At 43.2% G+C, this 25,110-nt stretch overlaps 1 protein-coding gene across 2 annotated transcripts; it reads right to left on the bottom strand.

Moving 5' to 3' along the window:
- Positions 1-2,727: 2,727 nt before the first annotated feature.
- On the bottom strand, positions 2,728-24,495 carry NARS1 (asparaginyl-tRNA synthetase 1). Of its 2 annotated transcripts, none has more exons than XM_003264275.4 (14): positions 24,258-24,495; positions 23,131-23,213; positions 18,746-18,904; positions 18,570-18,659; positions 16,561-16,639; positions 14,592-14,662; positions 12,308-12,394; positions 9,430-9,651; positions 9,119-9,318; positions 8,600-8,735; positions 7,858-7,971; positions 4,821-4,952; positions 4,364-4,495; positions 2,728-3,797 (listed from the first exon to the last, which is right to left on the bottom strand). In XM_003264275.4, exons 1-14 carry the CDS (start codon positions 24,265-24,267, stop codon positions 3,666-3,668), a joined length of 1,647 nt encoding a protein of 548 aa, XP_003264323.1. In that variant the 5' UTR covers positions 24,268-24,495; the 3' UTR covers positions 2,728-3,665. The 2 variants fall into 2 exon arrangements, with proteins under 2 accessions (XP_003264323.1, XP_012361737.1); XM_012506283.2 differs by having other exon boundaries at positions 23,131-23,210; positions 24,258-24,492.
- Between the last annotated feature and the right edge of the window lie 615 nt (positions 24,496-25,110).

Here is a 25,110-nt window from a genome sequence, read left to right as displayed (position 1 = left end):
GATATGTTTGGCTCCCAAGCCAGGGCTGGCTCCATACCTTCAGGGTGCATCTCACAAGAGAAAAAGGTGACAGAAGGCAGGGGTCAGGCCAGGCATGGTGGCTCACACCTGTAATCCCAGCACTTTGAGGCTGAGGCACACACCTGTAATCCCAGCACTTTGAGAGGCGGAGGCAGGCTTGAAGTCAGGAGTCCAAGACTAGCCTGGCCAACGTGGCAAAACCCCATTTCTACTAAAAATACAAAAATTAGCCTGTTGTGGTGGTGTACGCCTATAATCCCAGCTACTAGGGAGGCTGAGACAGGAGAATCACTTGAACCCAGGAGGCAGAGGTTGTAGTGAGCCGAGATCACACCACTGCACTGCAGCCTGGGCAACAGAGCAAGACTCTGCCTCAAACAAAAAAAAGAAAGCAAGCAGGGGTCAGAGAGCGCCTATGGAGTTCTCACCACTCACCCAGGTGTTCCTGTCTCCAAGGTCATGGATTTGTTAGAGGCGCTGAATTATGAATTCAAATTTGTGGGTGAACCTGAATGCACTAAGGAAATTCTTTTTTAACAGACATAGCCGGAGAATAATAGGTATCTATCTACCCATTCCCATAACCCAGTTAAATTTCACTTATAACCTTTCAGAGTTATATACTGCTTTTTTTCCCATTTACAGAGAATTCATCATTCTCCTTGCTATTTTTTTCCTTCCTAATAGCTAATAACAGATCATTTCTTCCCTTTTGTTTATGCCCACTCCCTTTTGATTGGTCTTCAAATACAGAGTAATGACCTCTGGGTAAAGATGGGGCTTGAACACAGGGGTATAGTTTCACTCTCTCCCAAAAACCACACTGAAATGACGGTAGAGGTTTTGTTCATGATGGTGGTATTTTTTGTTTTTAAGCACAAACCTAAAAGGATGGGAAAAAAGAAAACGTGAACCACAATAGAATTTTTAAAGCGGCAGCAGATGAATAAATACTTAATGTTTTAGCAGACCCAAGAAAACTGAATCCTGAGCTGGCCATCCATATTAGACAAAAACCATCCAGATTACACTAGGGGGCTCAGGACTGGCAGTCACAGGTACCACTGGAAGTAGGGATGAAAGGAGATGCTAAAATGAGATGGACTGAAAGTCTGTTAAAGCAGGCTGGGCATGGTGGCTCACGCCTGTAATCCTAGCACTTTGGGAGGCTGAGACAGGAGGATCCCTTGAGCCCAGGAGTTTGAGACCAGCCTGGAAAACACAGGGAGACCCTGTCTCAAAAAATAAATAAATTAATTAATTAATTAAATAAAATAAAATTAAAAAAGAGTCTGTTAAAGCAGCAGATTGCCTAGATTCCCACCCTGCAGTGGAGTGACCGCTCCCCCTGGGGAGCTTTTAAAAAATACCCTGGTCCCATTTCTGAAATTCAGATTCAATTGGTCTGGGGTAAGGCCCAAACACCATTATTTTTAAGGTCCCCAAATGATCCCAATGTGCTGCCAAGATTGCTTTTCACAGAGTTGAACTACTCTACGTATTAAGGACAACATTTTTAGGAACTGTTACGAGGCAGCAAGGTGGCAGGGGCTGAACGGCAAGGTGGGAAAGTGGGTCGCTTGAAATGGCTGAAGGACATTTAAGAAGGCAAGTTGATATTTAAGCAATTGAATTGTCCTGTTTGTCTCCAAAACTGAGCAGGTCACACAAGTGCCAAAGGTGAAGGGGGTTTTTGGTATGAAAAGCAGGGAGTTTCAGGGAGGAGAAAGTCACGTGATGGAAGTCCTGAGAGGGCAGGGGTGTCTGTGAGCTAGCCATGGGAACGCGGGATGGCATCTGTGACACCTGGATTAGGGTAGTAACTACACAGCAAAGGGAGTGAAGTCCACACGTGTGAGGTTTGCTGCTCACCGTGCTCAGTCTCTCGGCCTGAGGTCACTACCTTAACTCCCTTATCCATACCTTATCCTGGCTCTCCTTTAATATTTTAAAACTTTCAACCTGTTTACACCATAAAAATTTAGGCTAACTGAGCCTAACCTCTTCACTTAAATTCTGATAAAATGAATTGCTTAGTTAAGTCATCTACAGCTCATTGACATTCTTCCAAGTATTTTTTATTTAAAGATGCAGGCTGAATAGATTATAAATGCGTCATTTCTTCCTTTTTTTTTTTTTGAGACAGAGTCTCACTCTGTCACCCAGGCTGGAGTGCAATGGTGCGATCTTGGCTCACTGCAACCTCTGCCTCCAAGGTTCAAGCGATTCTCTTGCCTCAGCCTCCTGGGTAGCTGGGATTACAGGCACCCGCCATCATGCCTGGCTAACTTTTGTATTTTTGTGGAGATGGGGTTTTACCATGTTGCTCAGGCAGGTCTTGAACTCCTGACTTCAGGTGATCTGCCTGCCTCGGTCTCCCAAAGTGGTGGGATTACAGGTGTGAGCCACCGCACCCAGCCTAAATGCCTCATTTTGACCTGTCATTTCACTTAATTGCAAAACAGGATAAAATCTAATGTGTCTAACAGTAACACAAAAAAGATTACAAAAAAGATTTAACCATGACCCACGTATCTAATGTTAAAAAATCATTCCTTCTCATTACCATATAACGTTAGCAATATCTGCTAAATTTAGTAGTACTTAATTTCACATATATAAATCATAAAAAAGATAAAATAATTGCAAAAGCATGAAAGAATGTGACAAAGAGATGTTTAGCTTTAAGAAAATTAAGCCAGCAAAGAGTTTTTACAGGTGTTCATTTATTGACTGCTGGGAATATGGCCTATTGAGAATACATGACATGCATTTGGTGGAGAAATCAACTAAATCTGAAATGAAGCCATTCAGTAAGCCTGCTGTGAGTTAATAAGGTAGCACAGATTAGATCTAAGGACATGGTGGGGGCAACTCAAACAGCCACTCACAATTGTTATTAAGATTCCAGCTACAATTTCTTTAGGAATTACCAGGAAAGAGGGAACATCAATCTGCCTCTTTACCTTAAACTAATGCTAAGAGGGATATTGTGAATCACTAAAAAACTCTCCCCAAAATTATGCTCTTACTTCAAATCCTTTAAGGCAATTCTATTTTTACAAATTCTTCCATATCAATTTCTATGCCTCAGGATTATAAGCAGCTAAGCACAGTTAGAAAAGATTAATAACTGATACAAAAGACTATTCATTTGATTCTAGTGTCTACTGCTGAATTATACTGTGTTCTAATATGAGCAGATTTTTATACCATATTGCCAATTTCTTCCCCCAAGATTTTTGTTTTAACTCATTGATGCAATAAAATAAATCAGAGAATTCCAGGTACACTTAAAAGGACAAAGATAAGTTACTGGAGTATCTTACACCATCATCTAAAATTGTTGAATTATACATACATATAACTTGAATAAAGTGAGTAAAATGCTGAAATGTATCCCTAACTACAGTTTCATGCCAGGTATTTTCCCCGAACTTCATAATGGATATTTTTTCTTAAGATGACAACCTTAATATCACTTGATGTTCAGGTGATTTCAGGTACTTTTTATGGTAGCAGAAAGAAAAACAGAAAGAGAAAACCCCAATGAAACAAAAAAAGGAAGATTCTGGCTTTTTGTTTTCTTTTTTAAAGAGCCTGTTCCTTTCATAATCTTTCCTCCATGCTTCTGGAGAAATTGGTTATGGCGTGCAGCGCTGGACAAATCGAGGGTATAAGCACACGTCTCGGATGTGATACCTATTCAGAATCCACGTTAAGAATCGTTCCAAGCCCAAGCCATATCCTCCATGTGGACATGTACCGTATTTTCTCTGTTTAAAAAAAAAAAGAAAGAAAGAGAAATAAGTACTTAGTTAAAACTTTCATCTAAGGTAGTTAAAATTTTCCACCGTGAAAGGAGGTAGCTCACTGTGGTTAAGAATTCAACTATGGCCAGATTCAGTGGCTCGTGCCTGCAATCCCAGCACTTAATCTCATGCCTTCATGAACCATGTGTAAAGAAATAATTTGGTATGAAAAATCAACCAGGGAATAAGTACTACCCTGGAAAGAAGAGATTTTTTAAAACTTTTAAAAGAAGTCAATGTCTCTTTAGAAGAGGAAAATGAAGAAGGGTACTAGATACTGGTAGGATCAATTTTTTAAAACTCAGTTGCAATCAACAAGCCAGCCGTTAAACAGGTTTTCAAATGAAATTAACATATAACTTGGCCAAGACAAAGCTGGCAATATTCACACACCACATTATTATAACCTGCAAACTGAATATAGCTCAAATACCAAAGTACTACCCTGAATTCTCCCCTTTAAAAAATTTCAATATATACAGAACGATTATAGTGAAAAAAATGTTGAGTGCTTAAAAAATTGGTTTTACCTGATCTGTATACCAGTAATAGGGAGTGGGGTCAATCCCTTCCCTTTTATAACCTGCCAGTATTTCTTCACTATCATAAGTACGCATTGAGCCTCCCACAATCTCACCCACATTGGGCATCAACACGTCGACCTTTAAATATAAGTGAAAGAAGATACACAATTACTATCAAGCAATCAGACACAGCACTGCTCTAGAGTTTAAATGAAAATTACAATTAAGCTCCAAGGGCTAAAGGAGCCACTATGATTATATAACATTCAAATATTTACATTTCTCTAATTTAACAAAGCACGTCAACCTCAATCAGGGAAGGGGGAAAAAACCCAACGTCTTTAAATATTGTCATTCTAGATAGAGAATGAAATATTTGCCATGAGCTGTATCTGATTCCAGATGACAGTCCCCACCGCCTTAAAAAGCAAAATTATTAATACTCTTTGAAACAGAAACTGACAGATTCAGTAAGACGGGAATCCTCAGGACATCGCTGCATGTAGAAGGACTTGATCTCCACAGGAAATCGACACAGCAAGATTGGTTCATTAATGGTGTCTGTCATCAGTCTCTCAGGAGCTTCTGGGATATCCTGAGGTTAAACAAGACTTCATTAACATTTACAACTTGGATCGCAACAAGACAGAAGCCACTCCTTCACCCTGCACCAGTCCTTCCTCCTATCAATTCAACAGAGTAGAGAATACACACCTACCCTTAACCCATACACATTTGTGTAAAGAATAATTTCTGTCAAAAAGAAATAAACATATTCTTAAAACTCAGTTATTTAATGAAGCGTAAAAGATCTGTCTCCCTCTACAGCATATCTCAAGCACCATGCTGCTTGATGAAGGAAAATCAAAAAAACAAAAACAAAAGCCAGCCCCAAGCTGTGACTAGAGACAGCTCAGTATTTTTCTCAGTGGCCCATTTTGTCTAGCTCTGAAGCAAATGAGGTCCACTTAGTCCCATAAGGCATACGGTAATCATGAATGCTCCAGAACATCATTCATCTACACAGAGTATATTACTAATGACACCAATCTTTAAACTCTCCTGTTATCTGCCCTTCTTTCCTGTTGTAATCAATCAGTTATGCCTTCGATGACAGACACAATCATAAGACAAATAACCAGTGTCAAATTGGTTAAGTGTAAGCACACCTGGAATAGTTACCCAAACAATGTTAGATGATGACTTAAGCTCATCAGTTTCTCTCTCAAAACGTCCTTCTGTACCACACATAAGTTAAAGTTAACACATAAGTTAAAACTGAAAACTCTTGTCCCAGTAAAAAATGGATTGAGAGAACTGGAGAAGACTCAGATTTGTTTAATGAAGAAGTGAAATGGAGGTAGCAATCACCTAGCACACCTGTTTTCAAGCTCCAGGCCCTGGAGCCCTTGCATCCTTGGAGACGCCGAGAGCTAACAGGAGATGAGTGGGAGAGCTCTAGTCTCTCAGCTTGTATCTGCTTTACACAGCGGGGTTCTGCATAAGATTTAGCTAGGGGAAAACAGGTCTTATGTCATCCCCCCAAAGCCTGAGGGTCATGTATCTACTCGAGTGTCCTCATGTGTGTGGAACAATAGCAATGTATAGTAAATGCTGACAGGCTCCCCCTGCCATTGTCCTGGCTAGGCATTTAGCTCTGGTAGTCCCCACAATCTTGCAAAACAGATGTTACTTCCAAGATAGAGATAAGGAACCTGAGAGGGGGTCACTGGTCTTCAGTTACACAGCACAAAAGAAAAGAGGTGAGAGCTAAGCCCAGCTGGGGGGGCCTTCTGACTCCACAGCTTGTGTTCTTTCCACTCAACTACACTATTTTACTAAATATTAGGTACACTAAAAGTATTCAAGTTCTCGATACAAAATTTTGTCATTATACATCATAAACTGAATTCATAGGCTGGGCACAGTGTGGCTCATGCCTATAATCTCAACACTATAATCTCAACACTCGGGAGGCCAAGGTGAGAGGATTGCTTGAGGCCAGGAGTTCGAGACCAGCCCAGTCAACACAGCAATACCTCTATCTCTTTAAAAAAACAAAAAACAAAAAACAAAACCGAATTCACAAAAACAAGAGTGCTTTACATAGACCTAGTATATTGTTTCACCTATTAATTCCTTCTAAAACCCAAAACTAGTTAGCAGCAGCTACACACATTTCAACTGTAAAACAATTAGATGTGCAAATATCATGTAAGTAATGGTTAGATGCACAGGAAAGAGGGCCTAGCATAGTGTTGGAAACTTGAGCCAGATGCAGTGGCTCACGCCTGTAATCCCAACATTTTGGGAGGCTGGGGTGGGAGGACTGCTTGAGCCAAGGAGTTTGAGACCAGTCTGGGCAACACAGGGAGATGCCATCTCTACAAATAATAAAAAATTAGCTGGGCATGGTGGCTCACACCTGTAATCCCAGCACTTTTGGAGGCTGATGTAGGAGGAACACTTGAACTCTGGAGTTCAAGGTTGTAGCAAGCTATGATCGCACCAATGCATTCCAGCCTGGACGACAGATGGAGATGCTGTCCTAAATAAAGAAAATTTGCAACCCCAGTGCATGCTGGGAGAGTGGTTCTCAGGCAAAACCGAAATGCTAAGTTTATCTGGGAGTGCCTACCTTCTCCAAGACCTTTTCTCTTGATTTTGCATTTTTAACCAATGGCTATCTTCTTTCTCATCTTCCACATTAAGGAGTTTTAAATCACTGTTTTGGGGGAGGGGATGAACCTCTTTTTAAAAGCACAAGATACATTCTCCAGAAAAAAAAAATATATATATATATCTATATACCAACATTTTGCATGTGATTTCAAAGGCTTCACAACCTTCTAAAGCACTCCTACCAGCCTAGAGAATGATAAAGAGAGCTTATAAGCTGTGGCCAAGGAAGAACAATGAAGGAAGAGGGAAGAGGCAAAGCATGAGACATGAAGGCAGCTTAGAAACTCACACTTAGCCAGGAGCAGTGGCTCATGCCTATAATCCCAGCACTTTGGGAGGCTGAGGCGGGCAGATCACGACGTCAAGAGATTGAGACCATCCTGGCAAACACGGTGAAACCCTGTCTCTACTAAAAATAAAAAAATTAGCTGGGCATGGTGGTGTGCGCCTGTAGTCCCAGCTACTCGGGAGGCTGAGGCAGGAGAATCGCCTGAATCCAGGAGGCGGAGGTTGCGGTGAGCCGAGATCTGAGATCATGCCACTGCACTCCGTGGGCGACAGGGCAAGACTCCGTCTCAAAAAAAAAAAAAAAAAAAAAAAGAAGCTCACTCACATTTACTGGACGGTACAGAACAGGCACTGTCCTAAGGCTGACTCTGTTAACTCAGCAAATCTGCAGGCAACCCCATGAAGCAGGTTCTGCTGTTACCATTTATTTGAGGACAGGCAGATGTCACCCACGTTACTAGTTCATTAACCAGAAGAAGAGAATGGAGCCCAATCCCACCTTGGAAACAGTGAGAGAAAGGAATACATACTTCTCCAAATTCATAGAAAGTTCCATCTTCTTTCTTTACATCGTGTTCTTTTAGCCAAACGATAGCATCTGAATAGTTCATCCGTTTGAAAGGCCGTTTGGGGGGCTGAAAGTTCTACAGAAGAAAGGAAAAATATAATGTATAAACATTAACACTAAAATTTCCTTAAAAAACTATTATAAAATATTACTTCAGTGAGGCGTGGTGGCTCATGCCTGTAATCCCAGCATTTTGGGAGGCTGAGGTGGGCAGATCACTTGAGGTCAGGAGTTTGGGACCAGCCTGGCCAACACGGTAAAACCCCATCTCTACGAAAAATACAAAAATTAGCTGGGGGTGGTGGTGGGCTCCTGTAATCCCAGCTACTCAGGAGGCTGAGGCAGGAGAATCGCTTGAACCTGGGAGGCAGAGGTTGCAGTGAGTGGAGATTGCGCCACTGTACTTCAGCCTGGGCGACAGAGCGAGACTCTGTCTCAAAAAAAAAAAATACACATATATATATATAAAACTTCAGACTAGTAAACTATGTAGACATTCCTAAAATGGAAAACATGAGCCTCTTATATAACTGAAAACATTATAAAATTATTGGCAGTGACTAAGATCAAATTCTAGTCTTCAAAATAATTAGTCACTTATTTCAGCTCACCAAGCCATCAAATCTACAAAAACTGAGGGTGAAGACTTCATTGTCTTCCAAAAAACGACTGTGACTTTATCTTCCCATAAACACTGCACCTACCGGGTTGAGCTCATGCACTATGCTCCCTGCAGGTGACTTCAATACTCGATCTACCACATCACAAACCAAGTCCTCCAACCGGTTCAGGAGGTCGTCAAAGGTCAGGAAAGGACACTCGGCTTCCACGTGAGTGTACCTGAAGAACGAGACAACAGCTCAGTGCTGCTTTTCTCCTGCACTGTTTTTTTATCCAGCAAGGCTTTTAACATTGGGAAGCTGTCCATAAAATGCCAACAATGCTACCAATTCCCAACTTTGCAAATTAGCTGTGGACTCCCCTCTTCTCCACTGAGTAGCAATTTCTTGTTTGCTCCTTTATATATAAAAGATCAAGTCAAAGTGAAAAAAGAGAACTTAGCTCTGATCTAAGGTGGCAAAACTTTGTTATATGTTCTTCCATTAACCACTTAATATATCAGTTTTTTGTTTTTTTAAACATAGACATAATTTACCTACACTAAGATTTCTTCTCTAAAGATATTACCTAGAAAGAAATAAAACAAAAAGACAACTTCATACTCAGCCAGGTGCCTTCGTGTTCTGGACTGCTCTGCCCGGTATGACTGAGCAATACAAAAAACATCTCCCAGGGCTGGGAGGCAGGTCTCCAAGTACAACTGAGAGGACTGAGTCAAAAACGCCTCTTCCCCAAAATAGTCAAGCTTGAAGAGTGTGGCACCACCTTCTACTTGTGTTTGCACTAATGTTGGAGGAGTAACCTGTTCAAATGCAAAGAAGGAGTAAATCAATGCCTATTGTGAGCACCACTATTCAAGTTTCAAAATGGCAAAAAATGTATTGTTTGCAAAAGCTGACCAACGCATACTTACTTCATAGTACCCCCTATCAAAGAAGTGATCTCTAAAGCACCTGGTGACCATGGATCGTGCTTTTAGGATTTTGCACATGTTTTCTCCTCGGATCATCATGTGTCTGTTGTTGAGCTGGACGTCAACGTCAGACTCCTCATTGATCAGGTTGTCAGCTCCTCCAGCAGGGGCCAACCCAATTAGTTCCCAGAAGTCACAACTCAGCTCATGGCCACCTGGAGCCTGCATTTTTTAAAAGTGGGGTCCAGAGAAAGAGGGAAAAGGAAATAAAAAATTAACAGTATTGAGGATTTTAATTTATGTCAAAGTTTTGGTAAGCTGAGATTTTTAAGAACCTCCTAATTCTCAGCCTTAGTTTAGTTTTATATTGATATTTTTATCAATAATCTTTCTGGATAAATACACACTCACATACATACAAATATCTTTTTTTTTTTTTTTTTTTTTTTTTTTTTGAGACGGAATCTCACTCTGTCGCCCAGGCTGAAGTGCAGTGACGCAATCCTGGCTCACAGCAACCTCCACCTCCTGGGTTCAAGTGATTCTCCTGCCTCAGCCTCCCGAGCAGCTGGGATTACAGGCGCCCAACACCACGTCTGGCTAATTTTTGTATATATAGTAGAGACAGGGTTTCACCATGTTGGCAAAGCTGGTCTCGATCTCCTGACCTCATGATCTGTCCACCTCGGCCTCCCAAAGTGCTGGGATTACAGGCATGAGCCACCGTGCCCAGCCTGTGCATTTCTATTTTTAAAAGATACTTGTGTCTGGGCACAGTGGCTCACACCTGTAATCCCAGCACTTCGGGAGGCCGAGGCGGGTGGATCACGAGGTCAGGAGATCGAGACCATCCTGGCCAACAAGGTGAAACCCCATCTCTACTAAAAATACAAAAAATTAGCCAGGCATGGTGGCGCACGCCTATAGTCCCAGCTACTCAGGAGGCTGAGGCAGGAGAATTGCTTGAACCCAGGAGGCGGAGGTTGCAGTGAGCCAAGATTGCACCACTGCACTCCAGCCTGGGTGACAGAGCGAAACTCCATCTCAAAAAAAAAAAAAAAAAAAAAAAAGAAATGCACAAACTACAAAATAAACTGTAATCCCACAACCTGGATGGAGTCCCTACTAACTACTGTTAACATGTTGGTATATTTTTTTAGCTTCTACTCACCTACTTTATTTATTTATTTATTTTTTGAGACAGCGTCTTGCTCTGTTGCTCAGGCTGGAGTGCAGTGGTACAATCTCAGCTCACTACAACCTCTGCCTCCCGGGTTCAAGCAATTCTCATGCCTCAGCCTTCCGAGTAGCTGAGGTTTATAGGGGTGCACCACCACACCCGGCTAATTTTTTGTATTTTTAGTTGAGACAGGGTTTCTCCAAGTTGCCCAGGCTGGTCTCAAACCCCTGAGCTCAGGCAATTTGCCTGCCTCAGCCTCCCAAAGTGCTAGGATTACAGGCATGGGCCACTGCACCCGGCCTTACTCACCTACTTTAAATTAACGTATTAGCACACATTAACTTCTTAAATGCAAAGGTTTTATTAAAAGCTGTTTATTTTTGAAACATATATATAGTAAAAATTCAAATTCTCCCTAATAATTTCATTAGAAAGCAATTCATTTTAAAAGCCACATATATGGAACATATAATTATCTTGGTGCCATAAAAATCACTTTATTTGGCAGGGCGCGGTGGCTCACGCCTGTAATCCCAGCACTTTGGGAGGCGGAGGTGGGTGGATAACCTGAAGTTGGGAGTTCGAGACCAGCCTAACCAACATGAAGAAATCCCGTCTCTACTAAAAATACAAAATTAGCGGGCATGGCGGCACATGCCTGTAATCCTAGCTACTTGGGAGGCTGAGGCGGGAGAATTGCTTGAACCCGGGAGGCGGAGGTTGTGGTGAGTGGAGATAGCGCCATTGTACTCCAGCCTGGGCAACAAGAGCGAAACTCCATCTCAAAAAAAAAAAAAAACAATAAAAACAGGCTCTCAAATTCTAATAAGAAATTCTCTGAACATTTTTCGGTGGGTTGTTCAGTTTTTATTTCCGTCTGGCTGAAAAGTAATTCATATATCTATAGCACAGTGGCTACATTATAGCCCATGAGGATGATTCAGGAATTCCATAAGGCTGGAAATCATTGTATTCTTTTTATCACCTGAGTTGTACAATGTACATATTTCACTGGAAAAGGCATACTGAATTTGACATGTACTTCACATTTATTGTATTTATATGCTGAGATGGTTAATATTAAGTGTCAACTTGATTGGAATGAAGGATACAAAGTATTTTCTGGGTGTATCTGGGTGTTGCCAGAGAAGATTAACATTTAAGTCAGTGGTCTGGGAGAGGTAGACCCACCCTCAGTGTGGATGGGCACCACCCAATCGGCTACCAGCCTGGCTAGAAAAAGCAGGAGGAAGAAGGTGCAAGAGCAGACTTGCTAGGTCTTCCAGCCTTCATCTTTCTCTGGTGCTGGATGCTTCCTGTCATCAAACATCAGACTCCAAGTTCCTCAGCTTTTGGACTCTTGGACTTACACCAGTTCTTTGACAGGGGCTCTTGGGCCTTTGGCCACAGACTGAAGGCTGCCCTGTCAGCTTCCCTACTTCTGAGGCTTTTGAACTTGGACTCAGCCACTACTGGCTTCCTTGCTCCACAGCTTGCAGATGGCCTATCGTGAGACTTCATCTTGTGATCTTGTGAGCCAATTCTCCTTAAAAACTCCCTTTCATACATACATCTATCCACTAATTCTGTCCCTCTGAAGAACCCTAATACATATGCCAAATGTACAAACAAAGACACTGGAAAACAAACCAATAAATAAACTATTCATTCACCCAGTGCGAAACTCAATCCACTCACCTGCTTGCCCTTTGGGGTAAGATTTAGCATTCCATACACTGCAACACTGCTCTCCGTGGACAAGAGTACTCCATTGTAGCACTGACACTATAAAAAGGTCAAAGCTCAAATTTAGTTTTCGCATTGATTTAAAAATTCTACCATATAGAAAGTTAAAGGGATTGTTTACAAACAAGTTATCTGATCAAATACTAGTCAAATAAAGAGTGAGATGGCCACTGATTCTTAATATTAAAATACAGCTATTTCTGTGGAAGACAGAGGTTTATCTATATATACACATATACATGTAAATATACACATATACATGTAAATACACATTTTACATACATGGATAAATGACACTGACCCACATCACTTAAAAATATCTGGACAGTTTATTTATTTATTTTTAAAAATCTAGACTATTAAAGTAACATACAGGTTAGGCACAGCAGTTCATGCCTGTAATCCCAACACTTTGGGAGGCTGAGGTGAGAGGCTCACTGGAGCCCAGGAGTTCAAGACCAGCCTGGACAACAAAGGGAGAGATAAATAAAATAAAAATTAGCTGTGTGTGGTGGTTCTTGCCTATAGTCCTAACTACTCGGGAGGCTGAGTGGGAGAATTGCTTGGGCCTGGGAAGTCGAGGCTGCAATGAGCTATGATGACGCCACTGTACTCTTTTTGAGAAACCCTGTGTCTCAAAACGACAAACAAACAAACAAAACCATACAGAGCCCCCAACTACACTGTAATCACTTCTTACTAAAGTCATTAGGAAAAAACTGATGGGGAACTTTAAAAGGAAGAAGTCAGGCTGCCAACACCTGAACCCACTAGTCATAAAAATGACAACCGGCTGGGCACGGTGGCTCATGCGTGTAATGCCAGCATTTTGGGAGGCCGAGGCAGGTGGATTACCTGAGGTCAGGAGTTCAAGACTAGCCTGGCCAACATGGCAAAAACCTGTCTCTACTAAAAATACAAAAATTAGCTGGGTGTGGTGGCACGCGCCAGTAGTCCCAGCTACTCGGGAGGCTGAGCCAAGAGAATCACTTGAATCTAGGAGGCGGAGGTTGCACTAAGCTGAGATCACGCCACTGCACTCCAGCATGGGTGACAGAGCGAGACTCTGTCTCAAATAAAAAAAAAAAAAAAGACAACCACACCTTACGTGCCTCTTGACATGATGCAACTAAAAGAACACAGCTTTGCCCATGAAGTAGTTGTGCCAAAAAACTGAACCTAATCAGAGCTAACCTCCAATTTATAAAAAATACAGACACTAGAAGAACATGCTAAAGGACACCACAAGGATGCAAACAACCAAATCCAGAATGTGAGAAGTTCCACAGGACAATCCACCAGGGTTTTCCCAAGAAATGTATAGTAATGGGTGGGGAGGGGGGGCAGGGTGCAAAAGAAGAGAATGCAAAGAGAGCCGCAGAGTTATAAAGTCATATCACTAAATGCAGCATGTTAAACTTGTTAGAATCCTCGTTCAAATCAATCAACTATAAAAAGGCAGTACGAACTGATAACAAGAATCTGGGTATTAGATCATATTTAGTAGTTGTATTAATTTGGTGGAGGGTGTGATAATAGTGGGTGACTACATTGTCTTTTTTTTTTTTTTTTTTTTTTTTTTCCGAGACAAGGTTTCACTCTGTTGCGCAGGCTGGAAGGTGGTGGCATCATCTTGGCTCACTGCAACCTCTGCCTCCCTGGCTCAAGAGATCCTCCCACCTCAGCCTCCTGAGTAGCTGAGACTACAGATATGCACCACCACACCTGGCTAATTTTTGTATTTTTTGTAGAGATAGGATTTCACCATGTTGCCAGGCTGGTCTCAAACTTCTGGGCTCAAGCAATCTGCCCACTTCAGCCTCCCAAAGTGTTGAGATTACAGGCATGAGCCACCATGCCCAGCCACATTATTTTTCTTAGAGATGCATAAGCATGTGTAATTAAATAAAATGATATGTTGTCTGAGGGGCAATATCGTACCAGGATTAGCCATATATAGGTAGTTACAGAAGTGGGGTGATGGGCATTTGAGGATTTTTTATATGGTTCTATTTTGTAATGTGCTGGAAATTTTCCACAAAAGTTTTCCCCCCCTAGCCTTATTAAGGTATAATAAACAAATAAAAACTGCATGTTTATGGTATACAATGTGATGTTTTGATTCATTGACATTCATTGTCGACATAATAAAAGTTTTAAATAAATGTATACAAAACAATAAAGGAATCTACTGAAAACATCTAATTTTCAGGCATAAATAAGAGAAAATATTTACCAACTCATCCGCCAAGACACACTGAAGATAGCCTGTACCATCTCGCAACACCAGAAACATTAAATTCTTTCCTAAAAAATGAGAAATAATAATTTAGGCAGACTGTTCTCAAGGCATCAAATTTTATATATATATATAATTTTAAAGATAGGGTCTCACTTTGTCACCCAGACTAGAGTGTGGTGGCATAATCACAGCTCACTGCAGCCTCTACCTCCTGGGCTCAAGCAAACCTCTCACCTTACCCTCCCAGATAGCTGGGAATACAGGCACATGCCACCACACCTGGCTAATTATTTTGTAGTGACAGGGGTCTCACTGTGCTGCCCAGACTAGTCTCAAGCTCCTGGGCTCAAGCAATCCTCCTACCTCAGCCTCCCAAAGTGCTGAGATTACAGGTGTGAGCCATTGCACCCAGCCATGACTTAATCTTATCTAAAGGAAACTCCAAGGTTAAACACTGAAGTTCAGACCTCCCACATGGCTCCCTGCCCCTGAAGTACCCACTGGTAATACCACTACTCAGTATTTGTAAAATATTTTATTTTCAATGTATTGGACTTTCAAATCCTACATGATCCCCAAGATCCACACAACCAGGGGAAAGCAAGACAGAAGGCAACATGAGTGAAGGGATTAAGCCTTATCTACCCTTGAGTCCCCTGCGATGTCTGGGGTAGTACCGTGCACTCAGTGGGTGATGCATAAATGTTCTTGAACAGAATCACTTTTTCTTACTTATGTCCTAAAGGTCCAATTACTGAAATCTACTTAAAACATTTCATTTGTATTTTTGTCCCCCCACCCCCGCTTTTTTTCAGATGGAGTTTCACTTTTGTTGCCCAGGCTAGAGTGCAATGGCATGATCTCGGCTCACTGCAACCTCTGCCTCCCAGATTCAAGTGCTTCTCCTGCCTCAGCCTCTAGAGTAGCTGGGATTACAGGTGCCCACAACCACACCCGGCTAATTTTTGTATTTTTAGTAGAGACGAGGTTTCACCATGTTGGCCAAGCTGGTCTTGAACTCCTGACCTCAGGTGATCCACCCGCTTTGGCCTCCCAAAGTACTGGGATTACAGGCGTGAGCCACCACACACCTGGCCTGTCCCACTTTTCAATGAAAGATTTGCTAATCCCTTATAATAAATAGTAAAAGTCACATGTTTATATATTATAAAATACATAATAAAAAGGGAAAGAGAAAACAAAATGTCAGAACCAAGGGAGAATGCAAATATACTGTTTATAAGAGTCAAAACTATGGCCAAGTTTCAGACTCAGATGTAAACTTCCTATAGTCACATCCCTTGGTTTTCACTAAATAATGAAAACTCAATTTGACAAATATTTACTGGACACATCTTCATCACTATAATTGCTAACCGTTAAAACAGCATTTAAAAATTTTTATACTTTCAATAGTCATTTTAAACAAGAACAAATTTAAGATATAAATCACTCTATCCTTTAAAGCCAGGTGAGGTGCTATGTGCCTGTAATCACAGCTGCTCAGGAGGCTGAGGCAGGAGGATGGCTGGGGGGAGTTCAAGTCTAGCCAGCATACCAAAAAAAAAAAGAGGGCCGGGCGCAGTGGCTCATACTTGTAATCCCAGCACTTTGGGAGGCCAAGACGGTGGATAACCTGAGGCCAAGAGTTCCAGACCAGATGGGCCAACATGGTGAAACACTGTCTCTACTAAAATTACAAAAATCAGCCAGGTGTGGTGGCAGGTACCTGTAATCCCAGCTACTCAGGAGGCTGAGGCAGGAGAATTGCTTGAACCTGAGAGGTGGAGGTTGCAGTGAGCCGAGATAGCACCACTGCACTCCAGCCTGGGCAACAAAGTGAGACTCTGTCTAAAAAAACAGGTGGGGGAGAAAAAAACCCCTGCAAATCTTTGTATGTTTTTCTTCATCTAAGAGCAGGGATATTTAAAAATTAAAAAGAAGGAAAAGCTTTGCCATTTACCTTGCCTGCGCAGCCTGTGGACCCAGCCAAACACCTTTACTCTTTGGCCTCTATATCCCTCTAATGCACTAATCTTCACCTGTCAAATTGAAATAAACAACATTTGTTCAATAATGTCATTTATACACACCAACTTTCTCACTAATATTAAGCAGACGGTAGTAAAGTGTTAAAAATCACAAATGGTGCAAAATTGGAGACAGCCCCTCTACTGCAGCTCAGAACCAAACACATTTCACTGTATTGGCGTGGTTTAAAACAAAACAAAGAAAACAATCCAAGTCTTCTTTCTTAGTGTAAAACTGATAATGAGAAACACCCAGAAGAATTTCAGATATTGCTAGATAAAATTAATAAATGAATTCATTTGTCATAAGTGGAGCACTTGCTTCCCACAACAGCAACAATCCCAGTCCACATGGAGCCTTTTCCATGACCCCACAGTTCTTCAATACCTTCCAGAACATGGTATCTAAAAAGGCTAGCTTTTGTTTGGGGGATGAAGGAGAGAGGAGATGAGTAGAGGAAGGGGCTGGTGAATGTGGCCAAAAAACCCCAGCTCCATCACTAAGGAAATAATACAAAAATTCATCGGCAATAAGAACTACTGGAAATCTGGCGGGGTATGGTGGCTCAAGCCTGTAATCCCAGCACTTTGGGAGGCCGAGGTGGGCAGATCACCTGAGGTCAGGAGTTTGAGACCAGTCTGGCCAACACGGTGAAACCCCATCTCTACTAAAAATACAAAAATCAGCCAGGCGTGGTGGCGGGCACCTGTAATCCCAGCTACTTGGGAGTCTGAGGCAGGAGGATCACTTGAACCCGGGAGGCGGAGGTTGCAGTGAGCTGAGATCTCCCCACTGTACTACAGCCTGGGTGACAAGAGTGAAACTCTGTCTCATAAATAAATAAATAATAAAATAAAATAAGAACTACTGGAAATCAAACCATTTTCATTCATAGTCCAGCAATCTATTTGGATGCCAGAAAGAAGAAGAGCGAACCTAATTTCACAATTCACAAACTTTTACTCTATTTAAATGAAACATGAAAATCATAGATTTCAACCTCTTCATTTTATAAGCAAACTGACACTAGAGAGGGTTAAATCCCTTGACCAACATCATGAAGTGCAGCCAGGCCTGGGTCCCCCATCTGCTGGCATTCAGTTGGGACACAATTCATTCAACATGCATTTACTCAATTGTGTAATAAAATGAACCCCTAAAGAACTAGCCTCGTAACTCGAAAACATTATTTCTCTGTGTCCCTTCTGAAAGGAAAGTAGGCCAGGCATGGTGGCTCACGCCTGTATTCCCAGCACTTTCGGAGGCTGAGGTGGGAGGATCCCTTAAGCCCAGGAGTTTGAAACCAGCCCGGGCAATATGGGAGACTGTTTCTACAAAAATTAAAAATAAATAAAAGTTAGCCAGGTGTGGTGGTGCATGCCTGTGGTCCCCCCTACTTGGGAGGATTGCTTGAGCCCAGGAGGCAGAGGTTGCAGTGAGCAGAAACTGCAGCACTGCACTCCAGCCTGAGCAACAGAGCAAGACCCTGTCTCAAAATAAATAAATTAAAATTTAAAATTAAGAAATAAAAAATAGGCCGGGCGCGGTGACTCACGCTTGTAATCCCAGCACTTTGGGAGGCCGAGGCGGGCGGATCACGAGGTCAGGAGATCAAGACCACGGTGAAACCCCGTCTCTACTAAAAATACAAAAAAATTAGCCGGGCGTGGTGGCGGGCGCCTGTAGTCCCAGCTACTCGGAGAGGCTGAGGCAGGAGAATGGCATGAACCCGGGAGGCGGAGCTTGCAGTGAGCCGAGATTGCGCCACTGCACTCCAGCCTGGGCGACAGAGCGAGACTCCGTCTCAAAAATAAATAAATAAATAAAAGGAAAGTAAAAACAAAATGTAAAGGAACAAACCACGTGACATGCCCCTCATACACAGAAATAATGGTCTGATGTAGCCAAGTCCACGGTATTTCAAAAGATAAACAAACTTACACATTTTGGCTCTGGGAGACTTGGATCGTTTTTAATGGTAATCTTCTTTGCTTCTTCCAGGTTCTTTTCTCTTCGTAAACTATCTTCTGCCTAATTTTAATGATGAAGCAGTTTGTTAACATGGTTTCCAGAGTTCTAACTTTAACAACGTTCACGGTGGCAAGGTCAGGACTCACCTCTTTCTTCTCCCGGGATTCACTCTTCATTTGTTCCCTATGCCACATCTTTTTAATGTTCTTCAACTGTGATTTAGAAATAACATTCCACCTCTCATTTTCTTTTTGTGAATCTACGTAAATGATAGGAAATGGTTCTTTTCCTACTGTCATCAAAGCCTTGGGTAGGGAGGAGAAAAAAGACAGTTCTTGAACATTGTACAATACTTAAAATCAAAATAACATCTCAAGTATAAGGCAACTGGAACAATCTAAGGATAAAGACCCGAAAAGCCAAAAGCTGATGTCGGCGCAGTGACTGGTTGAACATTTAAGAAGCACACTGGTTGGCTAGGCGCGGTGGCTCACGCCTGTAATCCCAGCACTTTGGGAGGCCGAGGCGGGTGAGGTCAGGAGATCGAGACCATCCTGGCTAACATGGTGAAACCCCATCTCTACTAAAAATACAAAAAAATTGGCCGGGCGTGGTGGCAGGCGCCTGTAGTCCCAGCTACTCGGGAGGCTGAGGCAGGAGGATGGCGTGAACCCGGGACGCGGAGCTTGCAGTGAGCCAAGATTGTGCCACTGCACTCCAGCCTGGGCAACAGAGCGAGACTCCGTCTCAAGAGGAAAAAAAAAAAAAAAAAAGAAGCACACTGGTTAAAGCTGAAGCTCTGAGGTTCTCTCACAAACAATTCTAGCAAGTTCGGGTATACACTATACAGTTCCCCAGGAAAAGCAGACTACAAGCAACAGATCTTAAGTGGCTGTAGCAACCAGCACAGGTACAAGGACAACAGAAGAGACACCTGACAGCAAAAGTCAACTGCAGGTGACATCTAAAAGGTTAGTCCTCTGTGAGAAATCAGAGCAGTATCAGACATTTTTGAAACTTTCAACAAAACAATGGTTAAGAACACAAAAAGCAGCCAGGTGCGGTGGCTCATGCCTGTAATCCCAGCATTTTGGGAGGCCGAGGCGGGAGGATCACCAGGTCAGGAGATCGAGACCATCCTGGCTAACACGGTGAAACCCTGTCTCTACTAAAAATACAAAAAATTAGCCGGGCATGGTGGTGGGCACCTGTAGAGCTTGCAGTGAGCCAAGATGGCGCCACTGCACTCCAGCCTGGGTGACAGAGCGAGACTCCGTATCAAAAAAAAAAGAACACAAAAAGCTAAATTCATTGAATCTGAAAAATTCCCCCATGTAGAATACCTCTTTTCCCCAATGGGACATATCAGGCATTGCTGTGTTATATATCATTTGATAAAAGTTTATCATTTGTGGTTTGTAAAAAATAGTTGAAAGTACATAAAAGATGAATATTTTAAAGCCTCAAATAATCTTTCAAAATCTCTTCCAAGTTATTAAATCAAACAAGAAATGCAATGAATTATTCTCTTGTTGCAAGATCTGCAGCCTGCAAAAACGGACTTTTTCTCAGTTCTACAACTGCTGCAGAGAAGGAGGGAATCTGGATCTTTTGAAAACATTCAAGGGCTGGGTGTGGTAGCTCACGCCTATAATCCTAGCACTTTGGGAGGCCGAGGTGGGCGGATCATGAGGTCAGGAGTTCGAGACCAGCCTGGCCAATATGCTGAAACCCTGTCTCTACTAAAAATACAAAAATTGGCCAGGCGTGGTGGCGCATGCCTGTGGTCCCAGCTACTCGGGAGGCTGAGGCAGAAGAATCTCTTGAATCCGGGAGGCAGAGGTTGCAGTGAGCTGAGACTGTACCACTGCACTCCAGCCTGGGTGACAGTGCAAGACTCCTTCTCAAAAAAGAAAAAAAAAGAAAAAAAAGAAAACATTCAATAGTTCATCCTTTTAACAACTAGACATTGTAAGAATACATGTAGGGGACGGGCACAGTGGCACACGCCTGTAATCCCAGCACTTTAGGAGGCCGAGGCGAGTGGATCACCTGAGGTCAAGAGTTCGAGACCAGCCTGGCCAACACGGTGAAACACCATCTCTACTACAAATAAAAAAATAAAAAAAAAAGAAATTAGCCAGGCATGGTGGCAGGTGCCTATAATCCCAGCTACTCAGGAGGCTGAGGCAGGGCGAACTGCTTGAACCTGGAAGGCAGAGGTTGCAGTGAGCCGAGATCATGCCATTGCACTCCAGCCTGGGCAACAAGAACGAAACTCTGTCTCAAAAAAAAAAAAAAAAAAAAAAAAAAAGATAGCTATTGATTAAAATGCAAAACCAAGAGAGAAGGTCCCATGAATACATGTAGGTCATTCGGAATTCACTTACTACCTGACAGTCTGTACTGATCCCTCCTTTTGTATCACTGAAATTGAAAGAGCCAAACTATCAGTTCCCAAATCACAATGCTACACTTTTGTTAACAGTGACATTCTGCAAATGTTCATCTACACAGTGTTGTCAGTTTTCAGGAGCTGCAAAACGAGGCACCCGACAATTCAGAAATGAAAGATTTCCCCTTAAGAGTGGTTAAAAAGTAAAACCCAGCCATGGGCGGTGGCTCACGCCTGTAGCCCCAGCACTTTGGGAGGCCAAGGCAGCAGGATTGCTTAAGTCCAGGAGTTTAAGACCAGCCTGGGCAACATAATGAGATCTCGTATCTACAAATAAGAAACAAATTAACTGTGTGTGGTGACATGCCCCTGTGGTCCGAGCTACTTGGAAGGCTGAGGTAGGAGGATCCCTTAAGCCCAGGAGGTTGAAGCTGCAGTGAGCCATGACTGCACTACTGCATTCCGGCCTGGGCAACAAAGTAAGATCCTGTCTCAGAAAAAAAAAAAAAATTAAATTAAATTAAAAACAAATACCCATGTATGACACACCAAAGTATAACCATATGGTATGACCTAAATGAGAGGAGAATGCTCCCAGATTGGGAGGACTTGATAGTAACTGTAAATGTTGTAACACAGTTAACAAAAAAAGGGGATGCACAGAAAAAGGAGTGTCAAGGCACTGCTTTTCCTAATACAGTTGAAAGAAGGAACTTTTTTTTTGTTGTCGTCCAGGCTGCAGAGCAGTGACGCAATCACGGCTCACTGCAGCCTCAACCTCCTGGGCTCAAGTAATCCCCCCATCTCAGTCTCCCGAGTAACTGGGGCCACAGGTGCATACCACCATGCCTGGCTAATTTTTTTTTATTTTTTTATTTTTTGTAGTTGGCCGAGTGTGATGGCTTACTCCTATAATCCCAGCACTTTGGGAGGATTAATATCCTGTCTCTATTTATTTTTTAAATTAAATTTATTAAAAAATTTTTAAGAAGTTAAATTTTGTAGAGATGAGGGTCTTATCACGTTGCCCAGGCTCTTCTCAAACTCCTGGGCTCAAGCAATCCTCCAGCCTTAGCCTCCCAAAGTGCTGGGATTACAGACGTGAGGCACCAAAGCCCAGATCCAAGGAAAGAACTTTTAACCATCTTCCTTATATGGCAGTTGTAGGCAAGGGATTCTAGCATATGAGTTCAATAGCTAAGACCATGGTCTATTTTAAGAAGGTTGTCTTAGGCCACACTCTACCCTGATATAATCAACTACCTAACACCCATGTTGTGACTCCAAGCCCTTTTTTTCTTTTTCTTTTGAGACAGGGTCTCAGGCTAGAGTGCAGTGGCACAATCATGGCTCACTACAACCTCCACCTTCCAGGCTAAAGCAATCCTCACCTCAGTCTCCGGAGTACCTGGGATCACAGGCGCACACCACCATGCTGGACTAATTTTTATGTTTTCTGTAGAGACAGGATTTCACCAAGTTGCCCAAGCTGGTCTCAAACTCCTGGGCTGAAGCAATCTACCTGCCCCGGCCTCCCAAAGTGTTGAGATTATAGGCATGAGCCACTGCACCTGGCCTGAGTCCAAGTTCTTGACAAACCCCTTTGACAATGAGCTAAACTCGTTCAAGGATTCTAGATCCTGAGAAATAATAGCATGTTAATAAATTGGCATTCTAGCTTCAAGCTCCAGACTCATGAGTCAGCTCTGACAAATGAATCCATTCTTGGTGGTCTTGGAGTCAAATCTCAGGATCACACTCTGGATGGTGGTAAATTCACCAAAAGCCCTCTCAGGAGCCCCCTGGTCATGAGCTCACTGTAACTGAGGAAAGGTAACTTTTATCTTTACAAGAATTGAAAATCCAGCAATCTGACTCATCGGAGAGAAAAATTCCAAGAAGCAATGCCATGTGGTAAGAAAGAAGATACCTTTTTTCAAAATGTTAAAGTAAGTTTAGACTTTGATCATCGAACAATCTTAAAGTCACATATCTGTATGCATTCCTTACTTTTCCATTTCCGGAAATTCTCTTTGGAACCTAGTGTTTGAAATTAAATTCTTGACAAGTCACACGCTAATTGACATAAGTCATTAATAAATGCAGTCTCATTTTCCTAATGAGAAGAGACTCTACCTTTAGACCTGTTTTAAATGGTTTCTCCTTGGTTCCATCTCCCGTGGCATCGCTTCCCTCTCGGTCAGAGACGTACAGCTCTGCTGTTTGACAAAATGAGGGTAAGTTATGGTCTGGCCATTAGCTATTAGTCACCTCACTACTTTATTCATTCCTTACCTTTGTAAACAGAACAAGCATCGATTAGTAAAAATTACTGAGGTCCATAAGAAATTAATATCCTAGTTATTTCCCCACTCCATTTCAATAACACCCATCTCATAAAAACATTCGTTAACAATCCAGGTTTTCAAAATGAACTCTGATTATTTCAATTTGTGATGTTTATTCTATCTACTTGGGCACCCAATAATAAAACAAGGGCTTTGAAGTTGGTCAGACATACGCTGCAATCTTGGATTTTGTACCTTAAAAGGCAGGGTGACTCTGGAGAATTTACTTACCCTTTCTGAGCTTATTTCTTTATCTATAAAATAAGAAAAACAATCCCCATCTTGAAAGGCTGTACTGAGGATGAAATAAAATAACACATACAAATCAGATATCCCAGTGCCAGTTTTTGTAGAGATGGCAAGTAAACACCAGCTCCCTCTGGTCTTTAAAGGAAACAGAAGCTGTGAGGTTGGAAAATTTCAGAAGGCCTTACAACTAGTAGGTCTGAACAGTGACATCCATCCAGGTTTTTTTTTTTTCTACTGCACAGTATGGTCTCCCCGGAAACCTCAATAAAAAAATGAGGCTGGGAGAAAAACAACTAGAATCCTAAAGTCCCTTCCTGACGATCACTTCGAAGAACTGCAGGAGTAGGGGCTACCCTGTGTCTGAGCCCCTCCCAGCGCCTGAGTCTCAGCGCAATCGGGAGGTTTCGCAGCGGGGCAGGGGAAGGGCCCGGAGCCACCGCCATCGCAGCCCGGGGGAACGACGGACTCGGGGCAGCCCGGCCTGGCCCTTCGAGTCCCGGGCCCAGCAAGGGCCAGGACCCTCCCTCCCTCCCTCCCTGCAATCGGTCCCCAAACATTCGCGGGGCGCCCACTCTGGTAAGCACTGAGGAAAGGGCCAGAGCCCGGCGGGAGCAGAGTTCCTGCCCCAGGCAGGGAACACCGCGCCACACACTGAGTCTCACCCACCTAGCACCATGCCTGCAGTGGCCCTGGTCACCTCCAAGGACAGAGACTGCAACACCGCCACCGTCTTATCACCCCAACGTGCACCGGCGGTTTCCGCGACTCCGGCGTTGCATCAGAGAGCGTAGATCATAGGGCGCCCGTGTGAATCGGCCGAGAGCCGCGGTTCCATTGGTTACGAGAGGTGGGCGAGCGGCGCCGGGGCCACCATCTTTGGTGAGGGCAGAGGCAACTTCCGGATCCGGAGACGCCCCGCCCCACGCGTTTGTGCAGCTCAGATGGCGCCGCCTGTCGCCTAGCTCCATGGCCCTGGAGACCCTGGCACGGTGTCACTTTTGCACCCTTCCTTCCCCGCCTCCCCAACTTTCCTTTCTGAATCTTCCAATTCTGCCCCAGCTGGAGGCGTGCGGGTCCTCTTGCAAACCGGACCAAGGATGTCTCCCCGATCCCCGGATGCTGGAGGCTGGTTGAGTTCATGTCACCAGCAAACACCGCGCCAGCTGCGAGACCGGGTGCGTGGCGGTGGAGGGGACGCAGCGGGATGCGTTAACTTTCTTCTTTTTTTTTGAGACGGAGTCTCGCTCTGTCACCCAGGCTGGAGTGCAGTGGCGTGATCTCGGCTCACCGCAACCTCCACCTCCCGGGTTCAAGCGATTCTTCTGCCTCAGCCTCCCGAGTAGCTGGGATTACAGGCCCGTGCCACCATGCCCAGCTAAGTTTTGTATTTTTAGTAAAGACGGGGTTTCACCATGTTAGTCAGGCTGGTCTCGAACTCCTGACCTTGTGATCCGCCCACTTCGGTCTCCCAAAGTGGTGGGATTACAGGCGTGAGCCATTGCGCCCGGCCAATGCGTTA

The sequence above is a fragment of the Nomascus leucogenys genome, chromosome 4 (assembly GCF_006542625.1).
Source record: "Nomascus leucogenys isolate Asia chromosome 4, Asia_NLE_v1, whole genome shotgun sequence".
Lineage (NCBI taxonomy): Eukaryota > Metazoa > Chordata > Mammalia > Primates > Hylobatidae > Nomascus > Nomascus leucogenys.
Note: the sequence above shows the minus strand (reverse complement) of the source record. Positions and strands in the feature narration are given on the sequence as shown.